Source organism: Diplotaxodon limnothrissa, linkage group LG5 (assembly GCF_057381915.1).
Source record: "Diplotaxodon limnothrissa isolate DT_005_m linkage group LG5, D_limnothrissa_male_GT1.1, whole genome shotgun sequence".
Lineage (NCBI taxonomy): Eukaryota > Metazoa > Chordata > Actinopteri > Cichliformes > Cichlidae > Diplotaxodon > Diplotaxodon limnothrissa.
The window spans coordinates 25,521,673-25,536,630 of NC_140600.1; the positions used below are offsets into that span (position 1 = coordinate 25,521,673).

A 14,958-nucleotide genomic window follows, 5' to 3' on the forward strand; every position below is an offset into this window, starting at 1 on the left:
TCTGCATGCCAGCTCAGAAAAAGTATTTAAATTGAGGGAAAATGTTTTCAATGTGGTGCCTTTCATTGAGAGCAATGATGTGTGTGTGTATTAGTCTCTCTGGCATCATTAAAGAGTGGGGAGCCAGTAATTTACAGAGTGAAAATTACTATAAAAGGGCTACATAATGCACACATATAATTTCCTTTCAAGCTTCAGCACTTACTGCATGTTAGTTGAGCTGGTACGTGAAACCTTCTTTAGCCTTCAGATGTCCACCCACTCCCCACTTACACATTCACTTGCTAGCTCACCGTTGTAGCTTCTTCTTAAGTAAAGTCTGGGCAAAACAGCTGCCCCTTTTTTTGCGTTTTGCACGTGCTAAAACGACATGCTCCTGCTGTGGGTTGCACATGGGGTGATCTCCTCCCGCTGCTCACACTGCCAGTCTCATCAACAGGCAAGTAGAGAGAGGGTGTGAGTGTAGAGTAAAGGCAGAGGAGGAGGATGACGAGGCAGAGGAGGAGAGGAAGATAAAAAGAGAAAGAAACAGACAGGAAGGACACTATATTTAGCACCGGAGCTGTCGCCTTCTGTTTTTCTCTCCTGAATAATCATAGTTTGACAGAATGTATCCTGCAGAGCAGAGGTTGCTGGGATGCACATCCCTCCCCTCCTCCACAAACATCGTCTCTTGAGAGAAAGTAGCAAAGTGTAGTAATAATTGCTGAGGGCTTGCGTGCCACAGTCAGCACATATTACATTCTGGAAACGTTTTTGATACCATTACATTCTGTAATGGAGATACTAGGAAAAACCTACAAACTGCCAACAGGTGCAGTCTTGCATGGATGCATACAGTGAGTGGAGTATATTGAAATAGTTCAGCTAATTAAATAGTAATATGAATTTGGGACATTTATATATATATATTAAAAAAAGCCCTGAACCCTCCAACCTACATCTTCACACAGAATTTGCTTTCATGTCGGCTGGGGAAGTGAAGGGTTGTGCTAAATGTGTTAACCTCAGGTACCAGTGACGTTGTGCTGGGAAAGAAGCAAACATGCACAGCCGGAAGGCAGAGTCGCACACAAGGTTTGAATTTGACAATGCTGTATACGGTTAGAGCAGCGTAAATGTGAACTTTAGTTGGGACAAAACGTGTATATGTTTGCCAAAAACTACTTCTTCTTCTTCTTCTACTACAAGCTGTCTTAAAAACAAACATCAGTTGTTTGACAAAAATGTTTCGCAATTTCAATTTTGCCTAATATTCTCACTTATCTTTAAAAATACAAATGATTTAATTCTAAATTTTTACTTATTCGTGATATTGGGCGAAAAAAAATGTAGAAGGAAAATGTAAAACTTTTCTAACTCCAGTTTGCTTCAAATAAAAATAATGAAGAAATGGAAAGGATGTGAATACTTAAAACTATCTGAAAGAGTGAAACAACAAACCAGGTGAGTCACCCTGGAGCAGCACACTGAACTAAAGATTCTGTGCAAAACTTTCACATTCAGATCAATTGAATTATCCCTTTAGAGCAACACTCTCAGCTCCCTCCACCTTTAGGTGAGTCACATAGCTCCACACACAAAATAATTCATCACTAGGAAAAGCAATAACATAAGCACCCCTCACTATCAGGGATAATCTTTATTTATTCAATGCTAAATTAATGATTGTATTGTGGTAATGTACACTGTACGCTTCTCTGTGTGATCAATTATGTTTAACATCTCCGTTGATGCTGCATGTAATACAATAACATCCAATGTAATGTGCAATGTGGTCTGATGAGAAAACTAATTAAAGGCATTAGTTTTGTAACTGAACAGAAAGAAGATTTAGAATTATAAACTCGCTGGCTGAATGCATTTGCCATCTCCCCGGTGATTTGCTAGTATAACATGATGGTTTGGTGCAACCTCTTTGCCTTTGATTGAAGGAGACCGAATAAGACAATTTAAGAAGGTTGCACGTGTTTTTTTTTAACATCTACTGAAATGAATCAGGCAAAAACATATTCCCAGGCTTAATATCCAGCCTGAGCAGCCAAGGATCATGTGCAAGCATGCAGGTTAGCTGTGGATAAGCTTTCAGCAGCTCATTGATTGCTAAGACTTGATTGCAGGCAGGTTTGGCTGAGGCTCTTAACTCTGTCTCCGGTGTCAAAACTACATAAGAAGCAAGCAGGTTGGAAGAGGTGCAAGGGGAAAAGGGTTTCATTAGTGTCCCTTTGATAATCTGTTGAAAATGATGTGTTATCTCACGGTGAAGCAAGGGTTATTATTAAAATGCTTACTTGAAACACAGGAGTCAAAAAGATGCATGTAGTATGTAGGACAAATTTCTCTTGACATGTACCATATAAATGTACCTATAGTCACAAGAGTCAGTGAAAGGACTCCATTTGTGTAGTCAGAAATAGAACAAGCAACAAAATTCCAATTATCCATAGATTAAAGACATGAGGGACATGCCAGTATTTCTGATCTTCACTCTGAAAACTGCTGGGAGAGATGAGCAGATAGTGAAGTCTTTGTTCAGGCGTGACAATCATCGACTCATTAGATGGGACAAAAAGTCTGTTTGGGAGGGAGAGTACAAAGACTGAAGCCACATTAGGACTGTCCCCGAGAGTTAGTCCAATTACAGGACGGCCTGGCTTCGTCTTTGTTTCTCTGCTGCTTTCTTCTCAGAAGTAACCTTGCACCCAGGTGTTCAGAGGCTGAAGAAAAACAAAGTTAAATACTTTCAAATGTGCCTGAGGATTAGCCTAACAAGCTATTACTTGTTAATATGGTGCCATTCTCCCACAGTTTGAGGGCAGTTAACCTCGGGTGTGACTGGCTTCTGTTTGCAGGGTCACAACCTCTCAGAGCCATGCACACTAAAATAGCACGTGATTATAGGCCTTGTTTAAAAGTAAATATAGGAGTTCTCAGCAGCTGATCTAACCCATTCTTGCTCAGTCTTTATGACAAAGAGTGCATGTACATAACTGCATAAATGTGACTTTTGTTGTAGATGGGAGTTTAGATGGGAGTATTAAAACTTCACATTTTTTACAGCTACAAGGAGAGTAAAGGATCCAGGGGGACTTTATGTGCTGCTTGACAGAGTGATGCATGCTATGTGTGTGTCTGCATGTGTTTGTCAGCTCTTTTGAAGTCTGGGTTGATGTTCTGCTTTGAATGGACATTCCTTTGGTCTTAGCCTCTGTTTGCACACTTGGCCCTTATCACAGTTAATAACTCAGCCTGCCCTAACATACTCAGTAGCTGCTTTAGTCAGACTTATCGGCTTAGGTTCATAGTTGTGGTTTACAAGGCAAACCTTTGTTTATTTTATGTGACAGAGAGAGCAAAACTGAAATTATGAACCAATCCATACAGTTAAGAAAACAAAACAACACAAAAAAACAAAATTAAAAATTAGAAGGCCGAGTAAAAAAGCCCAGAGTCGAGCAATAATAGTGCAGGACTTTTTTTCTTTGCAGTCCCAAGAGAATCAACAATATAAAACACAGTTAAACACAGTTAAATCTCATCGTTAATAAACTATATGTGGAAGTGCATGTAGAATGGGTTTGAAGGAAAGTAAATAAATGGATAAAACGCAGTACTAAAGTTGTATGTGTATTTTATTGTAATATTTATTATGCACAACTGTGTGTAGCTATGTGTATGACCCACAGTCTTTTGCTTTGATAGGGAGCAAACATTTGAAAGGCAAAGACAAATTGTGGAGTTTTTTTGTAACAAACTTGGATTTTAGCCAAACGCAGCAAAATCTTCTCTTCCAGCTTCACAAAATGCAAATAATCAGTAGAAAGCGATACTGTCTAACCTTTATGGATAAATATGTGAAGCTGGGTCATAATGAGCAAATTCAGCATTGTAGTACAAAAACAACAGCTGGGAACACTTGGCAGCATAAATTAGTATCTCTGTGTTTTATTTTAACTCCAAAATTGAGATGCTTGTTAAAATAGCTGGATGTTATCATACGGAGAATATTTAAAGTGAACATATTTGCATGGTAGCGCTAGTGTGATACACTGACGAGTTAAAAAAAACATTAATAAAAGCACATTACACAAGTATTCCCAGCGGTACTGTGCAAAACCAATACAATTAGGGAATGCAGAGCTTAGGTGCATTTCTAGTCTTCAGTTATCTGAAGTTGCCCTGTGAGGCATAAAGTAACCTCGAAAACTAATTAAAAACAAAAAGGAACTCATTAAAAGAAGTAGAAAATAAATGAACTCTTTTCTACCAAGTAAATGTGCGACCATTAGTGTGTGAAATCCAGCTTGATTAAAGACAAAGAGAAGTAGATGGGATTCGAGGGATGAAGAAAAACAAACAGATAAACAAAATATCTGAGGAGAAAAACCGGAGAATCGGAAAAGCCCCTGGAGCTTTTTAAAATCAGCTTAGCATAAAGATTGCAATATCAAGTAACACAATTGAAATTGAAGCAAACACCAGTGCTGTAAAAACACTTGACGTGTAACATAAGTTACCGTCTGAGATATCTGTGATTTCATTTTCAGAAAAATGAAATCCCCCCCCCCCCCCCCCCCCCCCCCACTTGCTTTTTACCTTCAGCATTCCTAGATGATCACATTTAGGCAAATTTCTAATACAAAGATGAGATTTGAAGTGCAGTAATCTCATAAAACGACCAGGATCTGACCTCATCTGAGAATTATTAAAGTGTTTTTAGGGACAAGTACTATAACATGTCAAGAACAGTTATGGATGCAATGACTATTCCAACAATGGAATGACAAAGCACTCGACACACTGCCACTGAGGCCTTTTAACGGGACAGATCAACACACACAGGGTCTCATATGGCACTGGCTAACATTCATAACATGCTGGATGTGTACCCTGAGTTTGTGCTCAGCCAAGTGTTAAATCTGACTTGATTTCAGAAGAGAGCCGAGGTCACAAAAAAGGCCTGTTTAGGGAACAAACTGCATCCAGGCGATTGGATGAAGACATATTCTCTTACCCTGAATAGTCAGGACAATCAGCAGCGCATCTCCTCATCCCGCTCATCAAGCCTCTCTCACACAATCACACAATCAAACTCAGTGTTAACCACTGAAGGGACAAACGGCAGGCTTGCCAAGACCTGAATTCAGTCGGTGCCAGCAGTTAACCCACGAAATCAAAGAGTGCTGACCGAAGTGGCAATCAAATCTGCATGTCTGAAGAGAAACACAGAACTACACCAACTAGGTCACAGACACTGCATTATTTTCAATATCTTACCTTTGAAGGACAGGAAAATTCTGGGAGCAGACAGGGGCTCGCTGGGAGGGGGCAGCCCCCCAGATGATAAAGCTAGTAGGGCCAGCAACCAGCACAGTTTGTCCCACAACATTGTTCCTCTGTTTGTTAACAGGGACAAAGGAGAATCCAGGAGCTGAGGGACAGACAGGGATGACCATCAAACAATGAGCAAAGCCCTTTCAATTCACAAAACTCGTACAGTAACCAACTCGTAGTTACTAAAGTAATTTGGTTGTTTCCTTGCAATCAATGGTGCATTATGCAGCTACTTTTGCCTTCATTAAAGTCAGACCACACAGAACAGCAAGCAATGAGTGAGATACATGGCAAAAAATTGGATATGAATTAGTGTAGTTTTTTTTTCCTTTTTAAATTGGTTGCCTATCATATGGTGGAATCGCAACTTGATCGTTTCATTTTATTAAGCAGGGAATGGGCTGGAATCTCCTTCCAGCTGAAAATACCGCTGCCCGCCCCTAGCCACTCTCTGCAGATCTTTACTTTTCGAAACAGTGCAATGAAACGTGCGTATAAATAAACGTTTAAGAGTTTAAAACAGTAACTGTTAGTTTATAGCGAGAGCTTCGTTTCACCCGTTGTACACGGAGCTGCCCCCTCACGCCTGGCGCGCACCGGCAGTGCTCACAGACTAAATCACAAAGCGCATCAACATGCTGTTATCCGCCACAAAGAGAGCTGAAGATAATGTCCTCATAAAAGAATCTGAAGAGGTATCCGCGTGTGGATCAGGCGGCACAAATGCGCGTAACGCCAGCGCAAAAAGTCACGAGAAATGCCATCTGAAGCGCCAGATTTGGAAACAATAAAAAACAATTTTGGCGAAGGTGTTTTGCCGTAATTGTCTGCGCATGCCACAGATGTTGTAAACGCGGATCCGAGCATGAGGTCAAACTGTCAGTCAGGGTTTAAGATCAAGTTCCACATTAAGCCCCGAAGGCAGAACTCCAAAGCCGACCGTTAACCAAAATAAAGCCTGACTTGGCTTTTGAGTTATGAGGACACGAACATGAACCACGTGTCATTTATAACGTTAACGGGGATTCTAAGCGGTCAAAAAGAATCCGCTGAAAACTGCACATACGTTTCCTCTGAAGGTACGACATCACACGAAGTCAGAACTTTTAAGGTCTTTAAAAGAAACTCGCACTGGTGATTAAACACACGCTGCTCTTGGCTGTTGCAATATTTCAAAACAGTATTTCAGAGTATCGCTCATTAAAAACGACCTCCCACACGCGCCGGAGAGCCACACCAAAATATAAATATGCGCAAGCTTGTGCTAAACACGAAAATTTCTAATATTCAAGGAAAAATTATTTTACAGACATTTCAAATACATCTTCTATTTATTACAGATTCTATCTTGCACACACGGAGACATTCTTATTACTCGATTCCATTAAATGTGGCTTCCTATTGATTTAAGAGCGCATCTGTCAGAAAATAAATACTTAATTTAACTTGTCATGTAGCTGAAAAGCACTTAGATTATGACCTACCGTATGGTGACGTCCAGAGGATATTATGATATAGCTGGTCAGCACTGAAAACCATCCACAGATTGTTTGAGCTCCTCTGTCCGCAGGCAGGAGTATCAGTGTATCCGCCGCAGATCCCACACGATTATCCCAGAGCCAAATAAAGCTTGGGTTTAAATCAACTTGAAGCGGCCGCCTTAACTTGAAGTGATCACTAAATCGCATTAACAGAATCTGTATTTTCCAGTCAAGAAGGTGACCAAGAAAGAATTGTTCCTGGTGCGTAGAAGGGAGGATCTTCAACCGTGCGCAGCGACGCTCAAGTGTGTAGTGCTGGGAAGCGGCTTTTGCAGGTGGATAAGCTGAGGTCTCCCGGCTGTGGACACACCCATGGGGGAGGGAACCTACCTTTAGCATCCGTGTGCGTCGTCCCTGCTCAAAATTGAAGAGAAAACGTCTCTGCTCTGCACCTTCATACACTCCAGGTGGCTACAAAGGTAAACTTACTCAAAAGAAAGCATGACGCCTGCAAGTTAGTGAGTTTTCATGTTACTTTCCACATTGCATAGAAGAGTTGTCGCGCACCCTCTGCTACAACTGTCACAACCACTAACTATAAGTAAGCCTCACAGAAGAATCAGTTTTTACCTTTAATGACTTGCATCAGGGAACATCTGCATTCCCACTGCCTGTAATAAACATATCACATTTTCCATATATTCAGAATCTTCTGGAATTTTAAGTGTTAATAGTAGAGCATGAATAATGCTGAGTTTTTATTCATGTTCACTCAGTGTTTTCATATCTGTAAGCATTTATCTGTGTGACAACAAGGCAAATTAAGTTAAAGTTTGTGGTAGATCAAAACAAAAACAAAAGTTCCTTTGAAGCTCTCACACTAGCTTAATAATTCTAATTCAACACCACAAGACTTGATTTCATAATAATAAACACATATAGAATCTAACACTGAATGCAGGGAACCCGTGATAATGTCTGAATGGGCTGTCCAAACTACAGCAATAATAGTCACACAGCTCTTTAGAGCTATAGTACTGCACATCCTGCGTGTCCAGTAGTCTTGTCCTGGCAGTGTCGTTGTATGGAATAGGACTTCCTCTTTTTGAATGCCCCATGAATCACTCACTAGCTTTTTTGACTCAGGCAGATAAGAAAGAAACAGAACAGCTGAGATGAGAGCATGCTCACGTTATTCACATGAGAAACTGTTTAAAAAATGGCCAGATGCAGATGAGGTAGATTTCCCCAAACACCTTGGCGACCTGACAGTGGATCCCTGGCTCTCTCCTCAGACAGGCATCAGATATTCATGGGCAAATGGAGCCTTAAATCTTTTAATCTCACTTGATCTCCCACCCTGATCACACCGGCTTATTTTGCTTCTTATTCAGTCAACACACAATGCAGCTGATGCCCAGTGTACATGCTTATTATTCCATAAATGCTACATGCAGTAGCTTAGGTTTCATGCAATGTTAGGGGATATTGCAATTGCTTGACAGAGCAGTTGTAGAATAGTACAGGAACATAGAGGGTATAAATGCCCATTCAGTCACAGCTCTAGACTTGGTTTGTCATTTGCTATGTGTTTGTTAACTTATTAATACGAATGAAGGATCATAAAATATTTCTGTAAAATGTGTGAAAAAAACAGTGACAATTGCATATTTATTATGTTACTTTGTCCTCAACTTTATGTTGCAGTAATTCCTTACATAAAAGCCACTAAAGTACCCTTTAGTTCCACAAAAAAAAACCCCTCAAAAAACTACACTGATTCTCTGGGTGAGATTTTTGAGTTTTCTGTCCTCTGAAAGATGTCTTGGAAAGACAATCACCGCATCAGGCTATGCAAAAGAGGCTTCATAGTGTGCCTCTTGGCTTTGATGCTCAAAGCAGAGAAAGGAGGAGTGCTCTGCATCAGCATTTGCCATTAGAAGTGTTAAATTTCCCCTGATATGTGCAAAAAGCTCTGAGAAACAATTACCCCCATACTCACGAGCTTGTGCGCATAGGGTGGGTGATACTGATACGTTTCAGTCCGTCTGAATCTTGTGCAATCTTGAAAGACCATCAGACTCTCGTTCTCATGGATATAACACAGTGAAGCACACAGCTTAACATGTACAGGTGGCTATTTGTGTTTGAAGGCTGGAGACACCAAATAAATAACAACTTTTATAGATATCTGGAAGAAAACTTCAACTCCCATAAGACCCACTATGAATAAATCAGTAGGAAAAAAAAAACTTTCTCTAAGGCTCACGTACAAGAAGTTCAAACGACCTCCAGTGAAATGTGTGTGGACCAGCCAAGTTTAATTGTGTCATTACTACTTTTGTCTTTTATTCCCAAATTGATCTACTATTTTTTTCCTCTTTTTGCTCTTTCTTTTTGTCTTTACTCTTCTGTCCTAAAGCCAACAGCTGCATGTTGTTTCCTATATTTCTTTTTAATCAACAACATTATTCCCATCTTCAGGCCTCTGGTGGCCTCACCATCTGTCACTTGCGTGAGACTAGAAGAAAGCAATTATTGAACCCTGGCTTTGAGCAGCGCCCGCCTTCATGAAAAGTCCCTCATGCTTTCCAGTTCTTCATCCAGTTTTCTGTTGCAGCTATCTGAGGAGTAAAATGCGACAAAGTTGAAACCAAACATCAGCATTAGGTGCCAGACCGCAGAAGTGAAACACTTAGAGGGGTTTTCTGAAATGAGATGTTAAAAGTCTTTTGCTCAGCATGGGGAGAAACCAGGTTTAATAATGTGAATTTGAATACTGCACTGTGGGAAACTCTTAAGTTTTGTTACAGCTATTACATCACTTCACCTGTTGGCTGTTTTTTTTAATATCCCTGTTAAAGAACAATAACAGCAAACACTAATTTTGCCGCTCTTCACTCTGACACTGAGTTGAACACACACATCTATTTAAAAATGTTGTCATTTTCCTGGAGGACATGAAAGCAACACTGCATAGATTACTGCTATCACTCTTTCAGGGTTCTCTGAGCATTTTGTTTTTAATAACAAAACACTGTGCATTTATTTATCCACTGCAACATTATGATAAATAACAGGAAAAGAAACTGAAACTACACTAACATTTACAGTGGAGGTTTTAATGGAAACAGGTGCCCGTAGAGACTAGAAATCCAGACAGCATGAGAGCAGAGGTCATTTTCTAATATGAGTTTCATTATATTTACTGAATTCTTCCTCTAACCTTTTGGCACCAATGACTTCATCATTCCTGGAAAGTAATTATTAACAGGCTGCGACAACCTCAACCTCGGTCCTCTGGCTTTGGCAAATTAACAGCTGTTCATAACTGATGAGGTGAAGAAACAAGTGCAGCCCCGCACTGCTGTGCACATCTGCATTTACACCACACACACTCACACGTCTAAATGGCACAGACAGATGTGTGCCGCACATCCTCACACAACTGACCGTTAACCCTATGCTAGCAATACACACACGCGCAGCCGAAGATGCTGCGACACGGAGACTGGCCCATGGCACACTCCGAGGGACGCATCGATTGTGTAGAATTTAATGAGGGAACATGTACTCATCCCTCCACCTCACCGGGAGAGCTGTTACCTTTTGGTGTGATAAGATATAAAAAATTCACACTGTTTCTGTAGCGCTTTGACTGGTATGGCAGTATGCTCATTAGCATTTAAATAAGAAAAGGATAACACTGCACTTCGCAGAGTCATACCTCCTTCACAAACCTAGCAAACAGAGGAAAAACTTGAATCAACCCTGGAAACTTCGGCTGCTTTTAAACAGTTACATCCTGGGAATAGTTACTAAAGTTGTACGATTGTTTTGACGTAACTCCTCTAGACATTCACATTATGTTATGTTGCGGTAGTGTGTTGAAGAATGAGCTCATTCATGTCAATTTGTATTTAAACCCAGAAACATAAAACATCAGCAGTTCTAGATGTCTGTAAAAAGCACCGTTTCTCTTGACTGTGGAAAAGTAAAAGTGATTTAGTGGGAATTAGGCCATTTTTCTGTTCATATACTTAGCAAAACAATAAGAAAAATGTAACTGAACCAAGCACTCAAATAAAAAAATGCTGACTCTGAGGTCAGTTTCTTGTTTTTGGAGTAGTTCCAGTTTTTTTTCTCTTGTTAATAGTAAAACCACATTGTGTGCTCTCTTAATAAATACAGCACTATTTGTCTATTATTCTTTAAGTGCACTCAGGCCGACAGGAAAGACATTCAGTCCCAGTTTCTAGATTTCCATTCAAACCACACACTACTTGTGAACCCAGACTAGAAAAATAACTCGTATTTACCCAATTTTTGTTGGCCTGGCATCATATTGACTTTAACAATTAAAGACGCAAGACAACGTAATGTTGCAACAATAGCCTCAGTGTAATGCTAACAAACACACAGCATTGCTTTTGCTTGCTAAGTGAATCTTTAATTAGATGTGTATGCTGTAATGTAAATTCTGTTTAAAATGTACTTTTTCTACAATTGCTCACATATGATGTGCCTGTTGAGCTGTATGCTAGAGATTAATGCTGCTCTTTTCTTCTTGCATATTCCCCCCATCCAGATCTCACTGTGCTTGGCTGATTGTCATTTTTCTGCTTGTAGTTGTTCCTCTGTCTTTTGTCAGAGAAGCTGACTATGACTCAGCTGGAGCTTTGTGGGGCTAAAAATGGGACAGCTGCCTTTTTTTAAAACGACACAAGTTTGTCTCATTGTATCTGGCTCATATGTCTTCTGCCTGGGAACACAGGGAGGAGGGCAGCTGTGGTGGAATGATTTGGTATGAATTAAAGCTGTTTCCTAACAGGCTCCACAGGGTCTGATCCTGCCCCTTGCTTTTCTGGTGAATTCACTAGACCACTATCGAGTGTGCATTATATCATCTCCCTCATTTTTGTTATTCTCAATAAAATATACTGCAAATAATAATAGTAGTTTTCTATTTAGCATGACGTCATGGATGAAGGTGACCCAGCCGTGCAACCTGTGGTTGTTTGGAGGGTGTCTGTGTATGTGTGGGTTGTAATAGTTTTCCCATGCAGTGTTTCTGGCTTGAGTTTCCTGAGAGTCTAGTCTGTCAGTCATTCTTCATCAGCATCTTACCGCAAGTCTCTGGCCAGAACAAGAGACTAAAATGACTTCTTTTTGTCCTACTTTACCCACTGTTGTCTGTGGTCTCGAATGGGGAATAGATAAAACTTAATTGCTACTGACATAGTCTAGTTTTAATTACCACAACACTAAATTGGATAAACAGAATAAAATGGATGGCTAATTGGTCAGATGAATGGATGGATGTTTTTTAATTACTTAAAGAGAAAAAAATTAATTGTGCAAATTTATTAATCCATTTCTTTCTTTTTGAAGTTTCTTTCAGCTACTCAGAGACGAAGACAAAACTAGGATGGAGGTCCTCATTTTTCTCATTCTCTATGCTGCCAAGCTAGCAGAGGGAAAAGGGGCAGTATGTAAAACTGGGATGGAGCTCTATTATATAGCATACTATTCAATCTAGCAAAAAGCAAGCAGTTCAGCCTGTATTGGGGTCCAAATAAGGAAATAGGCCATGGAAACAGAGAAAAGAAATGAGAGCAAAGACAAAAATTACATTTATTTCCAACTACCATACGTATTTACTTATTTATTACACTTAATTGTATTCTTATCTATATATTCTTGGACTGTACTACGAAAGTTTCCTGTTTATCTTGTACTGGGCCTTTTGTAGCTCTTCAGTTCATCCACTATCTGAAACAAGCTAATTTATCTTTAATCCCCTTCCTTTTAAGCAAGCTTTCTTCTTATTGATTGCCCCTCGTAAACAGAAAGCTTCCACCAGAAGTTGGTGGTGCTGCTGGGCTCATAGATGGGTCTGTGTTCCTGGGTCTGGATTAACATTTAGAAATACTTTGTATCTAATATCAAAGTGAACCAAGTATATAAAAAAAGGAAACCATCTAACGTCAAGTGGCTCAGAATGATTTCCTGCTGTCTCATCATTTGCAGCTTTGACCACGATTAATGACCACTTTAAGAGTAAATATGAAAATGAGGAAGAACATAATAGATCCCCTTTAGTAATGATTGAAAATAAAACGAATTTATTGCAATGCATTTGTAGTTTTACTACAATATAACTTTAGCCCTAAATTAAAATCATCATGGTAATCCATACTTGCAACAGCATGGTACCATTGTTGCTTCTAACATGTTAGCATACTGATGACAGCATTAAGCTTAAAGCTCCACTGTGCATATACGGAGTCACGGAGCAGCTGGCATGGCTATCGACTCTTGTTTACAGCGTCTGACTAACAAGGACAGGCTCATACTGGTACAGGGTTGAAAGTTTGGATACAAATATATATATATATTTATGACGCTTGAATTTTTTGATCTCGCTTTTGCAATTACTCTACTCTGGACTATGCTGAGTCCCTTGTCCTTCACCCTTCCCTCACCCAACCCTCCCCATCTCATCCTCCTGTCATCACTCGCCCTGATGAGGCTGTGAAACAGGTGGCTCAAGAATTCAAAATGACATAGGAGAGAAGGGGACCAAACAGTTGTGTGTGTATGTGCATGTGTGCGTATATAAGGGAGAAATAGAGAAGGACTTTGCATGTGTATCTGTGTTCATGAAAGACAAGAAGAAAGTGAGATGCCAAGCAAACACAACAATAGCAAACAAAGCACTAATTTAGCTATTTCAGATTCTCCTCACTGCCTAAACTGAGAGCCTGTTGCCATGAGATACCTAAATTTAAAAAAAAAAAAATCAAACAAACAAACAAAAACCTTAATGAAATCCATCTTGATGAAAACCATAGACTCTAAAGTATCAGAGATGAATGGCTGGGGAAAAAAGCAAAAGATTAAATGATTTCCAGAAGACAAAGGCATTCGTGAGTCTGAATGTGCTACGATCAGTTGAAGCAGATATAGCGACTTGTGATGATAAGAGAAAATTTTTTCTGTCTAACACGAAGGTGCTGTTTGGTTACATGTAACAATGAGCTTACGTTTGTTTCAGCTCTGCAGAAGGAGAACAAATCTGTCTGGACATCTGTTCCCCAAACTGCCAGCACCAGTTGTGTTGGTAAAGATCCTGTAGTAAGTTGTCTGGAGACAGCATGAAAGATCAAGAGCATATTCTTAACTATGTTTTTTCTGCTAGGCTTAGTTAGCAATTTAATTAACTGGAAATGTTGCAGGGATGTCACAACTGTCAGGGGCTCCACATCCAATCCCAGAAGAAAGTCGCTCAGTCTTATCGCTTCTTATCGTGTCTGCTTTCCCATCAATGCCCCCTCCTCCTCACACTCAAATTACCAGTTTGTCTCACACATTTGACAAAAAAAAATTGTTTGCAGCACTGATGATGATGATTAGTCATTCATGTTCAAATTACAGCTGATTTTGCTTTCCTTACAGCTGTGGTTCATCTCATTTTTGGAGCAGTGCAGAAAGTCCAGTGCAAAACTGTACTCAGAAAAGAAAAACATTTAGTTTGGTAAAACCTAAAATATCATATCAGTTGCTTTATCAACATTAAACCTGAGCTTTACAACATGTTGACAGTTTTATGGTCTGCCACTGGGGATAGTGTCCAGCCTCAGACAGCTGCCAGTAATGGGCACATCTGGCTCTTGATTCTGCAAAAAGAAGCTGTTGTTCCAGTAGTTGCCAGCCAAAGAAAGCTAACCCCATTGTCTTCTCTGTGCAACCATGTCGGCCAGATAATTTGTCTCCGTGGTTTCAGATTTGTAATGAAATGGACGGAGGCTGTGTTTTCCGCAGTTTGTATGTATCTGTCATTTGTGGACTGTTGCTTCTAACCCAGACAGAGGAGACACATTTATTCAATTATTTTACACCACATGGATACCATCTTTTGAGCTGAGTGATAGTTGATGAATTGATGAATTATTGAGCAATACTGGATTTGCCAAAATCCCACACTCCATGTGTCTCTTCTCGTGCATGCATACTGCATATATTATTTCATTGTTTCTTTCTCAGTCTGAGTCCGAGGATTTTTCTTTGCAGTATGTGCTCCAGAGGTTGCACAACCGCCAAACTCCATGTGTTTCTGACACAAATGAACTGCCTAAGTCAG

General features: G+C 39.9%; 1 protein-coding gene across 1 annotated transcript in view; it reads right to left on the minus strand.

Annotated features, from left to right (window-relative positions):
* Positions 1–7,108, minus strand: part of sema3fa (sema domain, immunoglobulin domain (Ig), short basic domain, secreted, (semaphorin) 3Fa) — a 45,371-nt gene extending 38,263 nt beyond the window's left edge. Inside the window, exons 1-2 of the mRNA XM_085354373.1 lie at positions 6,819–7,108; positions 5,278–5,431 (exon numbers count right to left, since the gene is read on the minus strand). Coding sequence (XP_085210499.1) covers positions 5,278–5,431; positions 6,819–7,022 — 358 coding nt within the window. The 5' untranslated portion in view covers positions 7,023–7,108. The remainder of the gene's footprint in view (positions 1–5,277; positions 5,432–6,818) is intronic.
* Between the last annotated feature and the right edge of the window lie 7,850 nt (positions 7,109–14,958).